General features: G+C 39.0%; 1 protein-coding gene and 1 long non-coding RNA gene across 2 annotated transcripts in view; one reads left to right on the plus strand and one right to left on the minus strand.

Annotated features, from left to right (window-relative positions):
- si:ch211-127i16.2 (putative flavin-containing monoamine oxidase A) overlaps positions 1-20,798 on the minus strand; it is an 89,507-nt gene that overhangs the window by 36,625 nt on the left and 32,084 nt on the right. The window contains exon 9 of the mRNA XM_023960791.2: positions 9,883-9,983. Coding sequence (XP_023816559.1) covers positions 9,883-9,983 — 101 coding nt within the window. The remainder of the gene's footprint in view (positions 1-9,882; positions 9,984-20,798) is intronic.
- On the plus strand, positions 5,731-14,657 carry LOC144996424 (uncharacterized). Its single transcript, XR_013659379.1, has 3 exons — positions 5,731-5,914; positions 6,003-6,057; positions 14,479-14,657. It is a non-coding gene; the product is annotated as an uncharacterized LOC144996424 (long non-coding RNA).

Below are 20,798 nucleotides of genomic sequence, written 5' to 3' on the forward strand. Positions count from 1 at the left end.
CAAAATTGACATTAGTGCAGCAGCTCACTTGATTGAAAAAAAAGAGAATGCACAGCATGAGGCAGCGGCTACAGCATGTGTGTCTGCCGCTAAAGAGATCCACAGGAATGTGCTCTTCTTTGTGGGAAAACTTTGCAGGCATTTTGCTATTATTTGACATTCAGCAGACAGTGACGGGAAACTTGAAACGACAGCACAGTGACATGCTATGAGTGCTTCACAGCTGTGTATTGAACCGTTGAAGGCTGCTGTCATGTTGTATGCAGCCCGGCTTTAAGGTCAGCAGGCACATGTTTTAATCCGCATTAAAAGAGCAGCTCTCATTTTAATTTTTCCTCAAATTAAAAACTGAAAACTTGGTTTCTAACATGCATCACCATACAGTAACAAATACACAACAAAAATCTCCTATTAAATTTGAAGTGAATTTCTTTATTAGTTTGGAAAAATGTTATAAGAAAAAATGATTTTGTAAATGTTATTTTGTGGTTGTTGACAGTTGTCCCTTGCTATATTCCTGTTCACCTTTCAGGGTCTCGCTGATTGTTTTCAGTGCAATTTTGCATACTTTTATTTCTTTTTGCAGCACTCTGTTCTGTGTCCTGAAGGCTGTTGAGCTAGCCAATTAGTCTGTGCTGTCTCTCCTGTACAGAAGGATTTGTATCCTATGTGTTCAGTGTGCTAACATTTTATAAATCTTTGATTGCGATCAGATCTTTATTTTCATTCTATTATAGTGGACATGTACAGTTCAAACAAGACCGAAAAGTGTAAAAATGTTCATGTCTGTATGAGAAAAGTTTATAAAGTATGTAGTGAGGAATTGTACAGCCTTAAAACTTCTACAATCCTATTTTGCATATTTAACCTATCACAGGTTATATTTAGAACATAACCCCTACGATAAACAAGGGAACACTATTCTTTTCTCAAAAATTTACAAACCCACAGTTTTTATGAACGACATAGTGGTTTAATGATATTGAACCATGGAAATCCTACACATTTGTGTGCTGTGGCCAATACGTTCTATTCCTTTCTGAATTAAAGTCAAGTTGAAACATCCATGTGTGTCTTTACTTCTGCTCATGCTTTGCTTTTATTGTCACTCAGTCAAGAAAAATCTGTTGAGTTTTAGATGAAGTGTGCGGAAATCTGTCAAGGTCCAGAGACTCACTGACTTTTTTTTAATGTAAAAAAAACACTACTAACTATTAATGGAAACTACTAATGCAGCCTCAGCTGCCCTGGGGCAGACTGACAGAGGTGTGGCTGCCAGTTTGCATCTACGGCCCTCTGACCATCACTGGGAGATTCACACACATTCACACACCAATGGAGCCAAACTGGAGGCAGGGAGGGTGAAGTGTCTTCCCCAAGGACACAACGACAGCTGGCTGGGGGGAGCAGGGATTGAACCGCTGACCCTTTGGTCATTGGACAACCTGCTCTACCACCCGAGCCACTGCCGCCCAAATAGATACAAAATGTGCTAACTACCCTTACCAGCAATTGATAATGTATTTCTTTCACACAGCACACATTTTTAGGCCAATACTGTATGCATATGCTTTTGAAGTGAGTTTTTTTTAACTGTTCAGATTATCATTGTGCTTTAATGCTGGAAGAGATGGTAGAAATACAGAAAGAAAAGTGGAAGCTTTTGTCAGTATGAAAATGAATTTTAAAAAAAGGGAACAATGATAAAGAGAGGAAGTCAAACTTGCCACAGCCCGTGGGTGTAGCAGATGGTAATCGGTGTCTTGCTCTTTTTTTCCTACATCCACTCTAATGTGCGAGGTTGTACAAAGTCCAGCCTTCCAGTACTTTTTGACACCTCTCTTCTGAGTTGCAGAAATGTTACTTGTTTTGGAGCTTGAAAGCTGTTTGTGCGGATGAAGAAAGTGGATCTTACTGCAGAACAAAACAGTGAGTGCTTTTTCCAGATGGGATACAAAGTGGGGCTGATATCACTGCCAGCCGCCGCCTCTGGCATAGCTACAGGAAGTAATCCTCCCAGCTCTTCAAGTGACGCATGACAATTGTTCATTATAAGCCTGGTACTTACAAGTTCATCTTCCTAATTTTCCAGCATGATAGTGTTGTTTTACCTATTTAGTCAATAATAGAATTTTTCCAATAGAAATTTCTCTACTTCTGAAAACCATCCTAAATTGAATGTATTTTCTGAATTACAGGGGACATCAGGTTATAAAGCACCCCGTTGAAAAATTTTTTACCGAACTTTAAGGTCCATGATGTGAGACAAAAGATTTAGAGACAAATCCATCAGTCAGAATCATACTGCTTGCACAGTAACTCTTTTTTTTTAACTTTATTTTTATTAGTTTTTGTTACATGAAAACAAAACACAAACCACAACAACAATCAAAAACAAGGGTCAATTCTAGGTGCTTCTTGTGTTGTAAAGTGTCAATTTTTTCCACCTGCGGTGTACTTGTGCATCTTGCAGTCTTAGCCTGTATGTTATTTTTTCCGTTGAATAGATGTCGTTAATTGTTGATGTCCATTGCTCCTTTGATGGGATCGACGTAGTGCCCCAGTTCCTGGTCAATGTTTTTTTAGCGGCTAGTGACATAACTTTACATAAGTATTTGTCACATTGGTGGACAGAGTTTCCTGAGAACATGTAGATATAAAACAGTTCTGGTTTCAGAGGAATTGTATATCCCAGCACTTTGCATGTTATATCACACACCATCTTCCAAAATCCTGCTACATTCGAACACTTCCAAAATACTGTACATGAGAATGGTCTACATTTATTTCTCCACATTCACGCCAACAGCTCTGATTTGTTTTTTTTAACTGTTTGTTCTTGACAAGGCAGAACACAGGACTGGACTCAGATGCAGAGCTTAAGAAGGTTTTAATTCTTGGACATAAGAGAAGAGCTAGCTTTGACAGGTGATAGCACATGACTAACAGGCACAGGACAAAGGGAAACACAGGCTACAAATACATGAGGAGGGGAAGCACAGGTGGGAATGATCAGGGAGGATGAGGCAGACTCAGGTGTGGGGAACAGACAAAGCAGGAAGGGGAAGGTCTGGAACGAGAGGTAGGTTTGACTTTCAAAATAAAACAGGAAACCCCACACAAGACAACAGGAAGCTTGATGAGACCTGACAGTTCTTAAGTTTCGGTGTTATGAAAAATCTTATAAGGTTCTTCCAGGCGAACTCTCTCCATGTTCGAGATCCAGTGGTGTTATGGTGGTGTCTCCACATGTCTAACCAATCCTGTTCAGTTATCTTTATGTTCAATTCTTTTTCCCAGTTACATTTTACGTTAAAAGTTGTGTTTTCGTCAAACTCCATTGAAGATGTAAATACTAATCACTTTAGTATTGCTGTCTTTATATGCCTTTATTATTGTTTGAACAATCCCACCCTCATCCCCAGAAGCGCCACTGTGTATTGCAGTCTTATGATAGTTTCTCATTTGTAAGTATCTAAAAAAAATCCAGATTTTCAAGGTGAAATTGCTTAGCCAAATTCTCAAAACTCTCCAGCTGTCTGTCTTTTTCTATCAAGCACAATGCTGTTATTCCTTTTGCAGTCCAATATTTAAAAGTTGGATCATATTCTGCTGGTTTAAATTGCTTATCATATGCTAGCTGTTTTAATTTTTTTTGCACTATTTAAGATTTTGTATTTTTGCAGTAGTTTGAACCATATAGTTAGTGTATGATTTGTTATGGGATCTAGATGCATTTTTTTTTGTTTCATATAATTCTTTATCTCGAGTAGCGTTTTGAATGGGTTCTTGTAAAGTTTCACTTTCTATATTTTTCCATCTTCCAGTATACTGGGGATTACACCAACAGTATAAGTATCGTAGTTGTGAAGCGATATAGTATTCTTCTGGCTTTGCAGGTGCCATACCTCCTTTATTCTTTGGAAGCTGGAGGGTGCCATAGTTTATTATGGATCTTTTATTGTCCCATATGAATATAGTTGTTGTTATGTCCCACATTGTAAATTGCGTGTTGGAGACTTTGGTAGATCTTGAACTATAAAAAGAAACCGGGGCAAAATGTTCATTTTCACTACTTCAATTCTAGAGCTGAAATCTAGTGTTAACCATTTTTCAATGTCTTTTTGTATTTTTCTTGTACTACTGAATAGTTTTTAAAGATGAATGAGTCTAATGTTATTTCCACACCTAGATATTTAATACTTTTCCTATTCCAGTTGAATTTAAAGTAGTTTCTAATACATTCAGATGGAACATAGTTGAAGTTTAATATTTGAGTTTTAAGAATATTTATTTTATGTCCAGATAAATGTTTAAATGTTTCTCATATTTCCATAAAATGAGCAATTGATGTTTCTGGTTGTTTAAGGTACGCTATTAAATCATGGGCAAATAATCCTAATTTGTGTTCAACTCCATTCAGTGAAACTCCTTTAATTTAAGGTTTTTCATGTATTTCCTGTGACAGAGGCGCAATAAAAAGAGCAAACAGAGTCGGGGAGAGCCCACCACCCTGCCTAGTAGATCTATCCAATTTAAATTTTCCTTTTAAATTCCCATTTATTTTATTTCTAGCAGTTGGTTTTGAATATAGTCAGTTTTTATGTATTTTAAAATCACTTCAATATTCAAAATTCCAACATTCAGTCTCCATGTTGTTTGTTTTTTCCTGTTGGAAATATTTATTTTCATGTGTAGAATATTATGTTCAGACACATCTGCACACTCAATTTTACATTCTTCAACTCTGCTAATATCGGGTTTAGAAATAAAAAAATAATCTATTCGTGAAAGTACTTTGTGACTTGCGGAGTAATGTGTATAATCTTTCTAATGGAGAATTAAAGCCCTCAATCAATCCTAATTCTCCTTTGGATATTTTGACAAATTTGGTGAAAGTCTTTTTTATGTTTGTGTATAATAGTTGTGTTTACCCTGAAACTTAAGACTACATTGAAGTCTCAGCTTCCACAGCAATTACATTAAACAGAGATTTAAAAACTTCTTTATCGCTTTCGGTTGGGGCATATACATTGACTATTGTTAAAACTGCATCTCCCATTCGTCCTTTTACTATAATGTACTGTCCGTCCTTCCTTCCCCTTTATCACGTTGTCAATCTCAAATTTATTTTTGTTTGATATCAAAATAGCAACTCTTTGTTTACAACCTTGTTTATATGAACTGTAATATGTATTTCTGAATCCTAGTTTTTTAAGTTTCTCATGTTCTTGATCATTCAAATGGGTCTCTCACAATAGAACTAATTGTATATTTTTCCTTTTTAATTTTTGTAGAATTATTCCCCTTTTGTTTGGCGTGGTTAGCTCATTCACATTCAGCGAGGCAATACTACACATTTATTAGAGCCATCATATCCATGCACCTAGATAATGACATACTCAAAAACAAATTAAAAAAATGTACAACCTGAACATAAAACTGAACTGTGACTTCCACATGAAGAAAAGTTCCATCTCTCCTCTCTTGTTCCTGTTGGTGGGTGGGCAGGAAGTGCTCAGTCCAGATGGGGGTCTGCCCCTCAACACAAATCTAGCATTGTCCAACATTCCTCGATCTTCAGTCTATGAGCTCTGCCTCTGCATTTTTGTTTAAATCGGCTCCATTTGCAGATTCCCTGTGTTTATTTTCTTTGGTATTCCTAAAGCCTCTACTGTGCACGCCATGCTGTCCTGCTGACACGCTGCCATCCCTCTGCTGCTTGGGTCCGGCATGGTCCCCTGGTGCTTTCGCTGCTTGGTGGATTGACATCAATCCCTCTCTTCTTTAAGTCTTGTGCAGCTTCCATCGCGCTGTTATAACTTTGGACGCCTTCTTTCCGATGTCTCCTCAGCCTGGTGTATGGGGTTTGAAAATGGATTCCCCGCTCCTACAAAACTTTTTTAATGTCCGAGTATGAGAGTCTTTTTTTTACAATTTCTGCTGGGTAATCATGGTCAAACAGAATTAGCTGGTCATCCACTTTTATTTTCTCTTGCCAGGCTTTCTTCAGGATCATGTCTTTCTTTTCAAAACTCTGGAGATCAAAGTCTGCAGGTATGAGAAGCTCTTTTCTAAACAATTCGTTCCGATAAGTTGCAACCGAATCCCCTTCTACTTCTTCTGGTAACCCGAAGATTCTGATGTTGTTTCTAGCTCACCATTAGCCTCCGTGTTGCATTCCTCCAGGCTTGCAATGCTTGACTGGGCCTCCCCCAGGTCTGCTTCATGATTTTCCAGCATATTGTGATGTTCCCTGAATTGTCAGTCCATATCTTGTCTGAGGGAAGATATTTCCTGTTTCAATTCCTCTTTTACTCCTCGCAGTTGCGTGTCTAAGTCGAGGATCTGACCGCTAATTTTTGCTAACCCGTCTAGCATTAGCTTTGTGTCGCTGTAGCCGTGCTGGGTTTTGTTGTCCCAGCTAGCTTTGTTAGCTTCGCTAGCCGCTTCCTCCCTCTCCTGCTCGCTGTTTTCTGGTCCGGACAGTTCGGACTTTTCCTTTTTTGCTATTTGGCTTTTCAGCAGCATGTCTCCTCCACTCATGTCTTCTCTTGTATTTTTTTTTTTTTGTTAACGTTTTATTTGTGGAGTTTTGTTGGTAAACCAAGTGTGGGAGCTCCAGACTTAGCGTTTCTCCTCTATGCCATCCTACCGGAAGTCCCTGCTTTCACAGTAACTCTAGTGTCACAAGAACAGGCAGACAGCTGGATCCAAATGCAGCAGGTTTATTAGCTCAGCTAAAAGTCCACAAATGTAAATCAGTGTCAGGCAGGCAGGGGTGGATAACAGGCATAAAAGCATCAATGAAGAGACAGGGTAGTCATGATCCAAGGGAAAGTCAGGGCAGGCAGCAGGCAAACAGAGACAGGGTCAGGAGACAGAAGATCAGGTAAAAATATAACGTTCGGTAAGGAAGGCAGAGTGGCATCAACAATGCTTCCCACTGAGTGAGGCTTAGTGCTGTTCTTAAGTAGAATGTGAGTGATTGAGTGAATGAGTCAGGTGTGTGGCATCCAGGAAGTGCATCCTGGGGTTGCTGGGAGATGAAGTGCATTCAGTACTCTGGAGATGGTTCCCGTCGATAACCAGAGGGGGAGACAGAGTTCTGACTTCTGACATCTAGAACATTGCACGTTAGCCACGCTAGTAGCGTTAGCTGCGTAATTGTAGTAACAATACCTGTGACTCCCAACCTTGTTTGCAACACCTAAACAACAGACTGACACTGAAACAAATGATACTGTGACTAACATTTTTAGTAGCATATAAAAAAATAGAAGCTTCATGTTAGCTGCATTAGCATATTCACAATTACACCCAAAATTACCTTTTCACAGAACCCCGTGTACTCAAAAACACTTCAACATCAGTAAAGACAACCAGAATTAATTGTAGATTTTTGAAAAAAATTTAGGCTTTTACAGTAAGTGACTGGAAAATACAGTAGAACCATACTTACATTGCAATGCCCCAAGTTATAGGAAAAAAATTATTTGACTAAAATGAATTGTAAATCTACACTTCATATCCAATAAAACATACAACACCATGGCTCACTTTTTACTGTAGTTATTTTGTGATTTTGGCATGCAGATGTAACTCAGCACAGCAAAATTACTCCCTAAACTCAGTTTAGTTCTTTACAAACATAGGTTAGTCAAAGTTAGGAAGAGATTCAAGACTTTCCTTGGAGGTAAACACGAGTGTGTGGTTGTATTAACTGAAATACATTCTAGCTGACCCCATGACCTTAGCCAAGAAAAATAGGCAAAAAACTGGATGGATCTAAGACGTTTTAAATATAGATTTTTTTTTCCATTTTATCTCTGAGGCTGTTTACCTGGGAGTTACCCTTTTGATCTTGTCATCGATTTGCATTCTGTTTTGTCTTAACAGCATCTTGTATTTCACCACGCTTCACCCCAGACATAAACAAAGAAGTGTCCAATTTTTCCCAAAAGTTTTCCTTTTACTTACAAAAAAATGTGAACTCAGAGTTACCTTTGGGCTGTTTACTTGACTTGTGTTTCAGTTGTATGGGTCCTGCCTCCTGGGCCATAACTCATAACTGTAATTGCTAAAAGTAAGCTCTTCAATCATGCAGAAGAGTGCTGACTCCACAGAGAAATACAGGAAGAGGTAGGGAATATCAAATAAGCCTTATTTGATGTGAGCACATGAGATATTTTATGCATTTATCAGAATCCAAATGCATCTTACCACGCTCTAATAAATGTTTGTACCAGCACTAATGATTCTGCGTTCATTATGGATGACAAATTTAATTCACTAACAAGGTGCAAACGCATTTTGTTAATTAGGTGTTTGCATGTAAAATGCAAAATGAATATTACACAAATCATGTTAAGTTAGCTCAAAGCCACAAAGTGTTAAGATTGATAAACATGTCAAGTCAGACTTTTGACATTTGTGGTTGCAGTTTAATACTTGTCCATAGGTGTGTGATTGTGACTAGGGGTGTGTATTGGCAAGAGTCTGGCGGTACGATACGTATCCCCATATTGTACCGGAACACATTTTCTTTCTTTTTTTATGACTTAGAAAAAGACTCAATACGTCTTCCATTGTAATGAAATTGTCAAATTCAGTTTCTTTAATGATCACAATATGAAGCAGTGCAACTGTATCTCACATATATGTTGCTTTTACTCAGCCAAATTCATAGTGCTTTTACTGTGGTAACTTAAAATATATAAAGGTAAGGTCAACATTGTCTGATTTCCACAACAAAATATATTTTAGGGGGAAAAAAATGAACGTGCCCTAACCAATAAGATTCTAAAGGTATGATTGAGGAAATAAAGGGCTGCTTGTTTTCAACATTGCTTTATGTAGCTTCTCCAGTACTTTTAAACGCCGCGTGAAACAGGAGCCTGAATGGTACTTCAAAAATAAAGGGGGAAAAAAAACATTAATTCTTTGCAGAAACAATAAAGTTTTATGATGATGCAGCAGCATGACAGGATGAAGGAGACGCTTTAATGTGGCAAAGATACTTTGTTTACATATTCGTCTGCACTGCACCACTGCAGCCACGCTTTCTCACACACACGGAAGAAAAACAGTAACGCTGATTGCCACAATGTTGGCCTTTTTTCAGAGTGTTGTACACATCACTCTGATCCATCAAGTCGCTTTATATATTGCTCGCAGCAACATTGCACAGAGTTTTGGATTGGTACCCATCCTAAGTAAAAACTAAGTTGTTTATGTCTCATATCAACGAGAAAAGCTGCCTCTGTGTGAGGTCTTCCTGTTGTCTTGTGTGGTGTGGAGCTGCTATAAGGTGGCTCTGTGTGCTCTGCAGCTAACTAGCGGTCAGAGGGTGAAGTGGAAAACAAGAGTCAGACACTGAAGGACGCTCATAAATAATTAAATAAATATCACCCTGGCAGCATTTTGGCTTGATACAGGTATCGCCAAATGAACTATCGCGATATTTTGCCGGATCATTTTTTTAGAACACACCTAATGGTGACCCTGTGACAGACGGGCGACCTGTCCAGGATGTCCGCTGCCTTCGCCCGCAAGTGGCCAGGATAGGCTCCGGCAGCCCCGTGACCCCGAAAGGGACAAAACCGAATACAACATGAATGAATGAATTTAATACTTATAAGCAGGTTTCTTAAACAATTCTTTTGCATGAGAAATAACCTATATATTTTTTTCCAAAATATGTTGCTTCAAAACTACTTTGAATGTAGCAAGAAATAATATTATAATAATGGAGAACCCTAAATATACCAGGTACAGAGTCTGATTATTACATGTTTTTACAATGAAACTAGAAAAACAATCACAAAAGTTTTTTCTTTGAAATGAGAGTTTTGTCAAGTAAATGTACGATTCTGCACTCACCGTCTGGTATGTGATGATAAACTTCATCATGTGACCCACAGGCATGTTCTGGGTGAGGAACTCTCTCATGCTGGGCAGAGCTGGCTGGTAGCTGATCTTTGCTGATGGAAGAAACCACAAAAGAGTGTGAATCTTAAATGCACCACATTCTTTCTAACACTCACTTTACCTGCACTCTCCTAAAGTAATATGTTGTACTACTCGACCTGCAGGGCTTATCTGTGGTTTATTTGACATGCCCAGCAAAGGACAGAAATAAAAGCTAAATATATTGAGGACAGGTAGCACACTGAAGCTAATCCCTCCATTGATCACAGTGGCATTAATGGCTTTGCAAATAAACCCTTCTGAACTGAAGCTGCTCTGCCTGTTTTTCTGGCTGCAGAGTACTAATCACAGCAGTTACATCTGTAAAAGCTCCATCTCAGTGATGTGGGAGCCGTAAAGCAGCTTCAGCAGGAGTACCTGATCGAGTTGGTGTGCAGAATTGGGCAAAGAGCCAGGCTTTTAACAAATGAACTAGTGGAATATTTGAAACATAATTTTTGAAACTGTCAAGAGTCTGTCAGCAACCCAAAAAATAATGCCCTTAACGCTAAACAAAATTTATGAGCCTGCAGGAGTAAAATTGAGTAACAGTGACATAAACACAAAACTAATTTGACATGTTTGCCTAAAAGCTCAAATGACAACACGACCTGCGTGACATAGGACCTGCCAAGCAAGACTGAATCTGAGATCTCAAAGCTTTGTCATCTGATTACAAAAAAATGCCTCCTGTTTATTTATTTATGTGCTGTAGATGAACAAATGGAATGTGTTCTGGAGATGCACTCTGGAAACAGTAGTGCAGCAAAGCAACACAAGCATCCATTCACAGACAAAGAGACTTGCTGTGGCACTTTTGCAGAACTCCATTAATCTCAATCAAATTGGTTTATACATGATTTAGGTAGCAGTGGAGAGAGAAAAAAATAAAATAAAAAGTTTTGGTAAGATAAGTTGTGACCTTAAACTTGATTGAGTCCTGAACCTTGAGTTCAAAGTTCAAGTACGAAAAATTTTATATTTTGGACAAGTGAAAACAAATGTAGAATAAAAAAATAAGACAAGACAAAACAAAATTATATAAAACAAGAAAACATTTAATAAACAAGACATAATTATATAAACAACATAAGTCCAAAAGGGAGTGAGAAGAAGAAAAATCTTATAAACTCTCACCCCCCTTACCTTAAGTCATTACTTTCCAAAACCCAACACTCCCACCATCAAAGTCCAGTGCCCTAGCAAAGAGTATATTTTGTTGCACATCCAATTCTCATTTCCCAAAACACCCAAATGAATAACACAATCTTTTATTATACGCATGCAAATTTACAAATGCTGCTGTTCTGTTTTGTTTTGTCTATATACATATTTATCAATGATAAAATTTCTGTATTTATACTTAAACTCTTTTATGTTTGGAAATTGTTTCAAGCATTTACTGGTTCTGTTCCACAGAGTTTGGCCTGTATTCAGACTGGCAGAGATTTCTGTTTGAAATGAAGCTTTTAAACAAAGCCACATGACTAAAGATCTCTTCAGTCATTGACTGTGAATCACGAGGGTGGAGCAAAGCAACGAGGGAAAGAATAATGGAAGTCCTAAACTTTGCAATCCTTGTCGGGACAGTTCACTTACTCAAACTTTATATTTCGCTGACCAGTTTTGAATGACCTATGTCAGGTACAACACGTTTTTACTAGCTACTGTGGTATGGCAGAAGCATGCTACAAGGCAGTTACTAAGTAGTCGTCTGATCTGAAGGTACACTGGTAAGTGTATAGGACATATATATTGTCAAAAAAACAGAGTGAGAAGCAATGTGTAGCATGTCAAAAGCTGTTTTAATGAACCTGCATTCATCCACATTTTAATGAGTTGCTGTTGCATCGTTCCTCCATGTCTGCCCACAGCTCTCTGCTTACATCACGCAAAGACCGACTACAGTGGCTGTTTTGGTTCAGTTGTTCCGCTCTGAGCACAGAGGATTGATCGATTGATTGATTGATTGATTGATCTAAATTATCAATCACTAATTAGAGTATGACATTGTATTTTGTTGTTGACAACAACATTTTGACCTACTCAAATTTTTTAAATATTGGAAAGTTAACATTCAGATATTAGATTTTTATTGTATGTTTTTAATTAGTTTTAATCATTTGTTGGATTTTTTATGTATTTTGTGTGTGTTTAAAAACTGATGCTATGTGTCCAAAACCCTGACTGATAAAGTCAATCAAATTAAAAACTACTTTTATTTATATGGTGCCATAACATGATCAGAGATAAACAAGGTGTACATTAAAACTCAAAAGCATAAAACAATTAAAATGTTAAAACAATTAAAATGTCAAGAAGCAAAATATTAAATGTATGACGTAGTAAAAATAATCACATATAAAAAGCAGAAGTAAAACAAAACACCAACAGAGCAGAGTCTTATGCTGCCAGGCTGCAAAAATGAGATTTAAGACTTTTTGTTATTTTTCTTTTTTATGAATATTGAAAATGCCTGACAAACCCTTTGGTGGTAATGTGTTTCACAGCTTTGAAGAACACAGTAAAAAAGCTTGTTCCCCCCTGAGCTTCCTCTTGGACCTTGGTACATCCAGGGGAATCTGACCAGCAGGCCTAGGCACCGAGACGGGGTTTAGGGAGACAGAACTCAGAGGTACTGCAGTGCACAATTATTTAAAGATTTAAAAACAAATGAAAGAATCTTAAAATAAACTCTAAAATACACAGGTAGCCAGTGAATGGTAACCAGTAGTTATGGGCACTCCGATTCTTTCGATTCGACTGTCTGGAAAGAATCTGCCCTTTCAAATCTCAACTTACGATTCCTTACAAAGGATATTTTGTAGGCCTTTATTTTAAATTTGCAAAAAATAATGGTTTATATGTCAGAAAAATGCTTTAATGTGAAGTGTATTCACTGAAGCCTCAGAATTGCCTAATTTCAGCAATGCAACGGCTGAAAGTGATACTGCAGTTTCAGAAAATGAATGGAAGGACTGGATGAGAACGCTTGGATTGATCCTTTATGTATTCCACCCACTGATCAAGTCACTGCACACGTCACGTGCCGAAAGCTGAGTTCATGATTTGATCATGTGACGCGGCAACCTTGCTAATGTTCAGATATTTTAACTCTCAAATCGCGCTGCTGTTAGACGTGGCACATCAAAGCGCTGCACCTGACGCTCAAATCACACCACAGGACCTCAGATCGCATCAGTACCATAATTCCGATTTTCTCAGATTGGATTCAGGCCTCATTCAAATGTGGAAACGAATCGGATACGTGCATTTGCGTGTGCCATGTAAGCACACAAATCGGATATTCCCCAATAAATGCTAGATGTACGTCGGTGACATCAACTCAGAACACCACCAACTGAGATCACATGACTTATAAAGGTGCTTTTGGGAGTGTCACCCGGAGCGCCAGATGCACCGGGTGACACGCGTGGTTCCTCCGAGTGCTCTTCTGTAACGCCGGGCCCAAAAGCCCGCAGAGGTCCAATAGGACGGCTCGAGGAAGTCGGAACCGGCTCATAAGCCACTCGTCCTCTCCTTGCTGTCTAAAGATGCGTTCACTCCGAATTCTTCCATTTGCCACATCTTCTAAGAGCGCAAGATCAGCCATTGAGCGTCATTACGCATTGTGATGGGGCATTTTATTTCCATCCATTTAATTGCATCTGACAAGCTACCAATGGGAAATTGATCCGCGCAAATGTAATTTCTTGTTGCTTTCTGAATGGTTGAGACATAAAAACAACACAATTTCAAATTAGTCAGAAATCTCCGCAAGAGGCTTTTGTTTAGTGTATGAGGATGCATAAAAACTGTGTTTTATTGTCAAAAGGTCTTTTAGCTTCCAGCCAAACAATCTTAGTTAGATTTCCTTGACATTTTCTCTTTTTTAGAACCAGTTGTACTTTTTGTTAACTTTACTGCCAAAAAGAGACTCTTTCCAGGGACTGATGACTTTTTTTCTTAAACCCTTAATGAAGCTTCATAGCTGTGAAATTATAACATCATTTTCACATTTTAGCATTCGCACAAAAGAAGAAAAAGTTCCAAAATATTACAAGGTATATGGTCTCTATACTCAAAGCTCTTAGCTAAGGAAATGACAATGATGCTCAAGGTAACCATTAAAAAGAAAATGAAACTTAGAGTGTTTGGCCGTCAGACAGAGCTGCTCTTTTCATCCAGCACTTAAAACAAATGTCAAAGATTAAACTGTACAGTATCCAGAGAGGTATTACAATTCAAAGCCATCCCTGAGTTTCCCACGCAGCACCCTGACACTTTTAAATTGAAGGCTGTATTGTAAAAAAAAGAACAAGAAAAAAAACTTTTCTCTGTGCACACACGGTATAACGATACCTAATGAGTGCTCCGGCCTTCAACAAAAGAAAAAACATCTTAATGGTTATCTCAAACTCTTTCCAGTCTAAAAATGTTTGGTGTTAAAGACCTTTCAATTTCTGCAAATCCATCCATCCATTTCTAAATCTGTTTATTCCTGTTCAGGGTCGCAGAGATGATGGAGCCTATTCAGCTACTGTTCGGGCACAGATGGGCGCACCCTGAACTGTTTACCACTTCCCTGCAAGGCACACTGAGAAGGACAATTGAATGTGTTTCCATTACACATGTGCAAAACTTTATCGAAATTCTAGAAATGAAAATAAAGACACAATTTTGAATTACACTGTTTGCATTGAATCATTTATGCAAAGAAACACAAACCAACTTATTTAAAAACACGGATTGGTAACTAGTCTCCATGCCTGGGTTCTTGAGATTGTTTAGAGTCTTTACCGGTACATTGAACTTCACTCCTGCTACGCTTAAGCAAGCAAACCAGCCCAGCCAGATGCTGACAGAGAGGCTCGCAGCGCCTCTCCGTCTGCCATCCAGCCAGCATCCGATGGGCCGCCTGGCCTAGCCAGCATGATCGCCCCAGCTCCATGAGCTCTGTGACAGGCTGACAACCTGTCCAGGTTGTATCCATTCTTTGGCCAACAGTCTCTGCCAACTCTTTGGCCTCAGTGGGTTAAGAAAATGGATGCAAACTGGCAACCTGTGCAGAGTTGTTGGTCATGTGAATCATTTAATTCGTTAAAAGGTGTTTCCAATGCAGTTTTTGAAATTTGACCATTTTAATACGCCTCAAAAACACTTCCTCGAAGCGCAATAACTTTTTTGGATAACTGCAAGTTTTGTCGTGTTTCCCGTTCAGCAAAAAAAATTATTGCAAATACAATTTGTGCAATTTCATAGTCAATGGAATTGTGTCTGAAGACACACTCCCACACCTAAAGGACTAAAGGACTATGTAGGCACAGATTACCCCTCAAACATTTTTGGAGTGTGGGGGAAAGTAGAATGGAGAAAACCCACGCATGCAGGAGGAGAGCAACTTCAAAACAAAAAGTACTAGCCAGGATTTGAACCAGGACTTTCTTGCTGTGAGTGTTAACCACTGCACCACCATGGAGGCTGCTTTGGCCATGTGATTGCACCTTTTCCGACACAAAGAAAATTTGTCCAGTTAGTGCAACCAAGCCACAACTTTAGCCACAAGTTATAGTTTTGAAGACATTCCTCAATCAAACTGATCCTGCCAATCAAGTAAAGAAGCTCAAAAATACAAGTTTTCAGTCAAATGACCTAAGCTGTTAAAATTTATATCTATTTCAACAGGCTAGAATAAAAAAAAAAGTTTTTGAAAAAAGACGTTTTGTAAGAAACGGTTGCTTAAACCTCTTTCTCTAGTTGCAGTTTCCTTAGATTCGTCTGATCAGTTTAGAAACATCCCTTCTATTTATTTAGTTGTTGCAAGTTAACAAGAAAGAAAACCAATTAAATAACTTTTTTAAATGTCATGTTTTATTACCCATTATATAACCATCCTGCATCGATCTCTAAGAAGTAATTTGCCGTTTTTGTTGTTTTTATGACATTTAGGAAGTAAGCTGCAAATTTAAGTCCATTGATTTATTTCAACCTTCAAAATGAACCAGTTGCCAGATTTTGTGAAAAAAACAGCAAGCTTTTTTTTAACTTTATCTGACACTCATTTTCTTAGGAGTTTGATCTGGACAGAAAGTTGGAAATCATGTTGCAAACTGTGCAGAAGGAGGTTTTTGCCATCATGCTGTTGACATGTCAGTGAGGATCCTGATAAAAAGGTGTTTCATTTTGCACTTTTCAGTCTATCTGGGAGAAAGTTTTAACCTGCATGCCAACACATTGCGAACAAAACAAAAGTATTTCACATTGCAAATGAAAATATTAAATATTTGCTTTCAAAAACCTTTCTTTGCCCTTCCTTTAAAAACTTTTTTTTGCTTTTAAATATTATTTTGGCGTTTGCAACACAAATGCTTTCACAAATGTGTTGTGTCTCATCTCGTTTTCTCCCCATCTTTGATTTGGTGTTTATAAGTTTCATTTTAGCGTGACATTTCTGCCATCAAATAGCCTGCTGATTGGTCCAAATTCTAACCAATCAAGTGTCTCTGGCTGTGTCTAAATTCTCACCCTACTCCATAACTACTAAAAAACTATATAGTGCAGGACTATGTAGTCCTCTGGATTTTAAAAGCAATTCGGACACCATGCTCGCTACTTTTTTTTAAATCGGCGAATATGACGTCATCGATTTCGTGAAGTTAAAATGTAATTGATATAAGCATTTTGCGACGATTATTTGTGAATCTAATGTCTTATAAAGATAAAAATGTCAATGGTTTATTAAAAAATACATTTTAAAACATTTTTTGGGCCAAAATATAGATGCAATGCATTCTTTGCCAGGTTTGACACGCAGAGGCCCCCAGCAGACACGCCACAATCATCACCACCCCACACCAACAGTACCCTAGTACTCCAGGAGCAGGAAGTACGACGGGTGCTTAAATCAGCCAACCCCAGGAAGGCAACGGGACCAGATGGAGTACCAGGCAAAGTACTCAGCGCATGCGCCGACCAGTTAGCAGACGTTTTCACCAGAATCTTTAATCAGTCCCTACAACAGTGCAGCATCCCAGCCTGCCTCAAAACCTCCACCATAATTCCGGTTCTCAAAAAGCCAGCAGCAGACAGCCTCAACGACTACAGGCCAGTCGCCCTCACGCCTGTAATCATGAAGTGTTTTGAAAGACTGATAGCAAAACACATCAAAGATAATCTCCCACCCACCCTCGACCCGCTCCAGTTTGCCTACAAACCAAATCGCTCAACAGATGATGCTATTTCCACCACTCTTCACTCTGCCCTGAGCCACCTGGACCACCCAGGGAACTACGCTAGGCTGCTCTTTCTGGATTTCAGCTCAGCCTTTAACAACATCATCCCAGACATCCTGACAGAGAAACTGCTTCACCTGGGCCTTTCTTCCCCCATCTGCTCATGGATTAAAGACTTTCTGTCAGAAAGACCACAATCTGTTAAACTTGGACCCCACCTTTCATCCACCATCACCATCAGCACAGGATCACCACAAGGATGTGTACTGAGCCCACTCCTCTTCACACTCTACACATCGGACTGCACGCCGACCCACCCCTGCAACACAATCATCAAATTTGCTGATGACACCGCTGTGGTCGGGCTCATCTCAGGGGAAGATGAGACTCTCTACAGGGATGAAGTCAGCAGACTGGAAAAGTGGTGTTCAGGAAACAACCTCCACCTGAACACCACCAAAACCAAAGAAATAATCCTGGACTTCAGAAAGGGGAGAGTGGACCCACCCCCGCTTTATATAAATGGGGTCAGCGTGGACAGGGTTCACTCTATCCGCTACTTAGGTGTGCTGATCACAGAGGACCTCTCCTGGACTGCAAACACCACTGCGGCAGTAGGGAAGGCCCAGCAGCGTCTCCACTTTCTGAGAATACTCAGGAGGAACAACCTGGACAAGAAGCTGCTGGTGACCTTCTACAGAGCCACCATCGAGAGCATCCTGACGTACTGCATCACAGCCTGGTATGCAGGATGCTCGGCCGCAGACAGGAAGGCGCTGCAGAGGGTGATCAACACAGCCCAGAAAATCACCGGCTCCCCCCTGCCCAGCCTAGAGGACATTGCTGGCTCTCGCTATACGAGCAGAGCCAGGCAAATCATCAAGGACTCCCACCATCCCAACCACCACCTGTTCCAACTGCTACCGTCAGGCCGACGGTACAGATCGCTCAAGGCTCGCACAAATAGACTCAAGAACAGTTTTTTCCCCAGAGCAGTCAACCTCATAAATAAATGTGAATCCCACAAAAAGCTGTAACTTCGTGCAATAACTGAAACCAATGTGCAATATTAACAATTCCCAGTGCAATATAATGCAATTTAAAATAGTTATTTAGCTTTGTACATATGTATATTTTCAGTGAAACACAATCTTATTGTTCTTTAGAAGATTATCTATTTTTATTGTTTAAGCAGCTGGAGAGCACCGGTAATCTCGTTGTCACAAGTTTCTTGTGTAACAATGACAATAAAGGCTTTCTGATTCTGATTCTGATTCTTCTGATTCTATTTTCGCCGATCTATTGAGCATCGATGCACACTGGTTTTTCGCAGAGACTTATAAACCCCAAATAAAAGATAGGGAGAAAGCGAGATGAGACAAGGCATGTGAAAACTTTTGTGTTGTAAACGCAAAAATAGTTCTTGAAATAAAAATAAAAAATTTCAAAGCATATATTTCATAATTTTTAAATTGCTACTTAAAAAATTTTAAGTAGCAATTTAATGTGTTGGCATACATTTCACTTCATACATGCAGTGAGTCACATCAGTTATAAAAGCACTAGAAAAAAGGCCAGCACTCTCCAACTGAGAAGAATGTTATGGTGCTTGTTAAAGAAAGGCGTTTAGAATATGTGCCAATAGCTACCATTCATCACAAGGTCATAATTTAACTTCTTTGAGTATTTTTATTATCTTGGAGCCTTGTCTGTTTCAAAGTCGTGGCTTTAGGAAAAAAAAACTTGAAGGTAAAAAGTAGCCCAAAAGAATTGACATAAGTAGATAGAGATTAATGATCCTCCATCATTGCTTGAATCAGATTCTTTGCCTTTAGGTCAGAGATGTCTGCCGCAAGGGAAGACGTTAAGAATTTTACTTTCAAACAATACGTCAAGAAACTTTACTTATTTTTGTGCCTTTGTATCCCTTTTGGGGTCATGGAGCTGCTGGAGCTTATCCCAGCTGCTGTTGGGTGAAGGTGGAGTATGCTCTGGATAGATCTCTAGCAGGGCCACACCATCCATCATATCAACCTCTAGGGACAATTTAGCCAACAATTAACCTATGAAGCATATTTTTGGACAGTGGGAGGTAGCTGGGGCACATGGAGAAAGCCCACACATGCACAAGGAGAACATAAAAACTCCACACAGGAGGATCCCAGCTGGGATTTGAATCAAAGGATGTTGGTTTAAATGTCAGGAAACCTAGATTAGCTGAGGATGACGACCAAAGGTTTAGGAGGCTTTGGGGATCTCTAATCATTTATGTTTGATTAGGGTTTTGAAGAGTTAACTTGAAGTGGGACTCAGTTTAGAAAGAGGGACCTCAAAGAAACAGGTTTGTATCAGAACAATTATAAACATGTTTAATATTAAAAATAATAATAAAATAAAATAAAAATAGAAATCGATCTGCTACTGCACCATTGTAACATCACATTCTAAGAACAATGCCCCCTGGAACTGTGGTCCCCAAGTCCCAGGCACTTGGTACCGGTCCACAAACAAAAAAATAAATGTACATTAGTACCGTATTGTTTATTATCAAATTCTGAAGGAAGGTTTATATGGAAAACTACCAGATTCTCTCCACTACATCCGTCCATGACTCTTGATGCATGTCAAGTTGTTCATCATGTCTTAAATACATTTGCTACTTTCTTAAAGCGGCTGCTCCAATCGCTAAATTAAAAGCCTCGAGTGAATAAAAAACAATGGTCTTTGAAAAATTTCTTTGGGCAGAAAAAAGCCAGTGAGAAAACCATAGATGAGTCTACAACTTCAAAGAGAGAGAAATCTGCATTTAACTCTTGTGCTATCCTAGGCACTTTAACATTGGGAGTTGGGTCATCTAGACCCACTAGACAGTGCTCTGAACTTTTTTTCTTCAATGATTTGTGATCTTCACTGGTGTCCATGGATTACATGAAATCTTTCCACCTTTATCCACCTTTGTCATGGTAGGGAGAACACGTCAATGTGAGGGTGGGGTCATCTAAGATAGCACAAGGGTTATCATAAAAATGTCCGTGAAATGTGGATTTATTGCAACAGTTGTTCCCACGCACCAAGCCAACACCAAACCAAAGTTTGGACACACCTTCCCATTCAAATGAATGGGTAGGCTGTTGATTTAGGTTTATTATTATTGTTATTATGTAGAACAATAATAGTTTTTTTGATGGTTTTATTATATTTTGTAGTATTTATACTCCGTACATTAAAAGTCATGTGAGACTAAAGTTGGGGTCTTATTGTTGTTCTCCACTTTGATGTTTAAAGCCCCACTCCGATCATCACTCTTTTAAGTGTTCCCAGTAGTCTTTTGTTTATGATTATGCCGTTTTTAGACTAAATCAAAAAACCTGTACTGCAGAACGGCAGTAGATCATTAGGAATTCCCCTGAGCACGGAGTAAACGCGCTCCTACTTCCCATCATCCATCTGCTTGTACTCTCTCCTGCTATCTTACAGCCCCTCACAATCACAACCCCAAAGTAAAATGACTGGTGCAACAAAAATGGTGAGCAATAACAGAGCTATCCAGCCATATACAGTACAGTACAGACCAAAAGTTTGGACACACCTTCCCAT

Source organism: Oryzias latipes, chromosome 12 (genome assembly GCF_053564925.1).
Source record: "Oryzias latipes strain Hd-rR chromosome 12, Olatipes_Hd-rR_3.1".
Classification (NCBI taxonomy): domain Eukaryota; kingdom Metazoa; phylum Chordata; class Actinopteri; order Beloniformes; family Adrianichthyidae; genus Oryzias; species Oryzias latipes.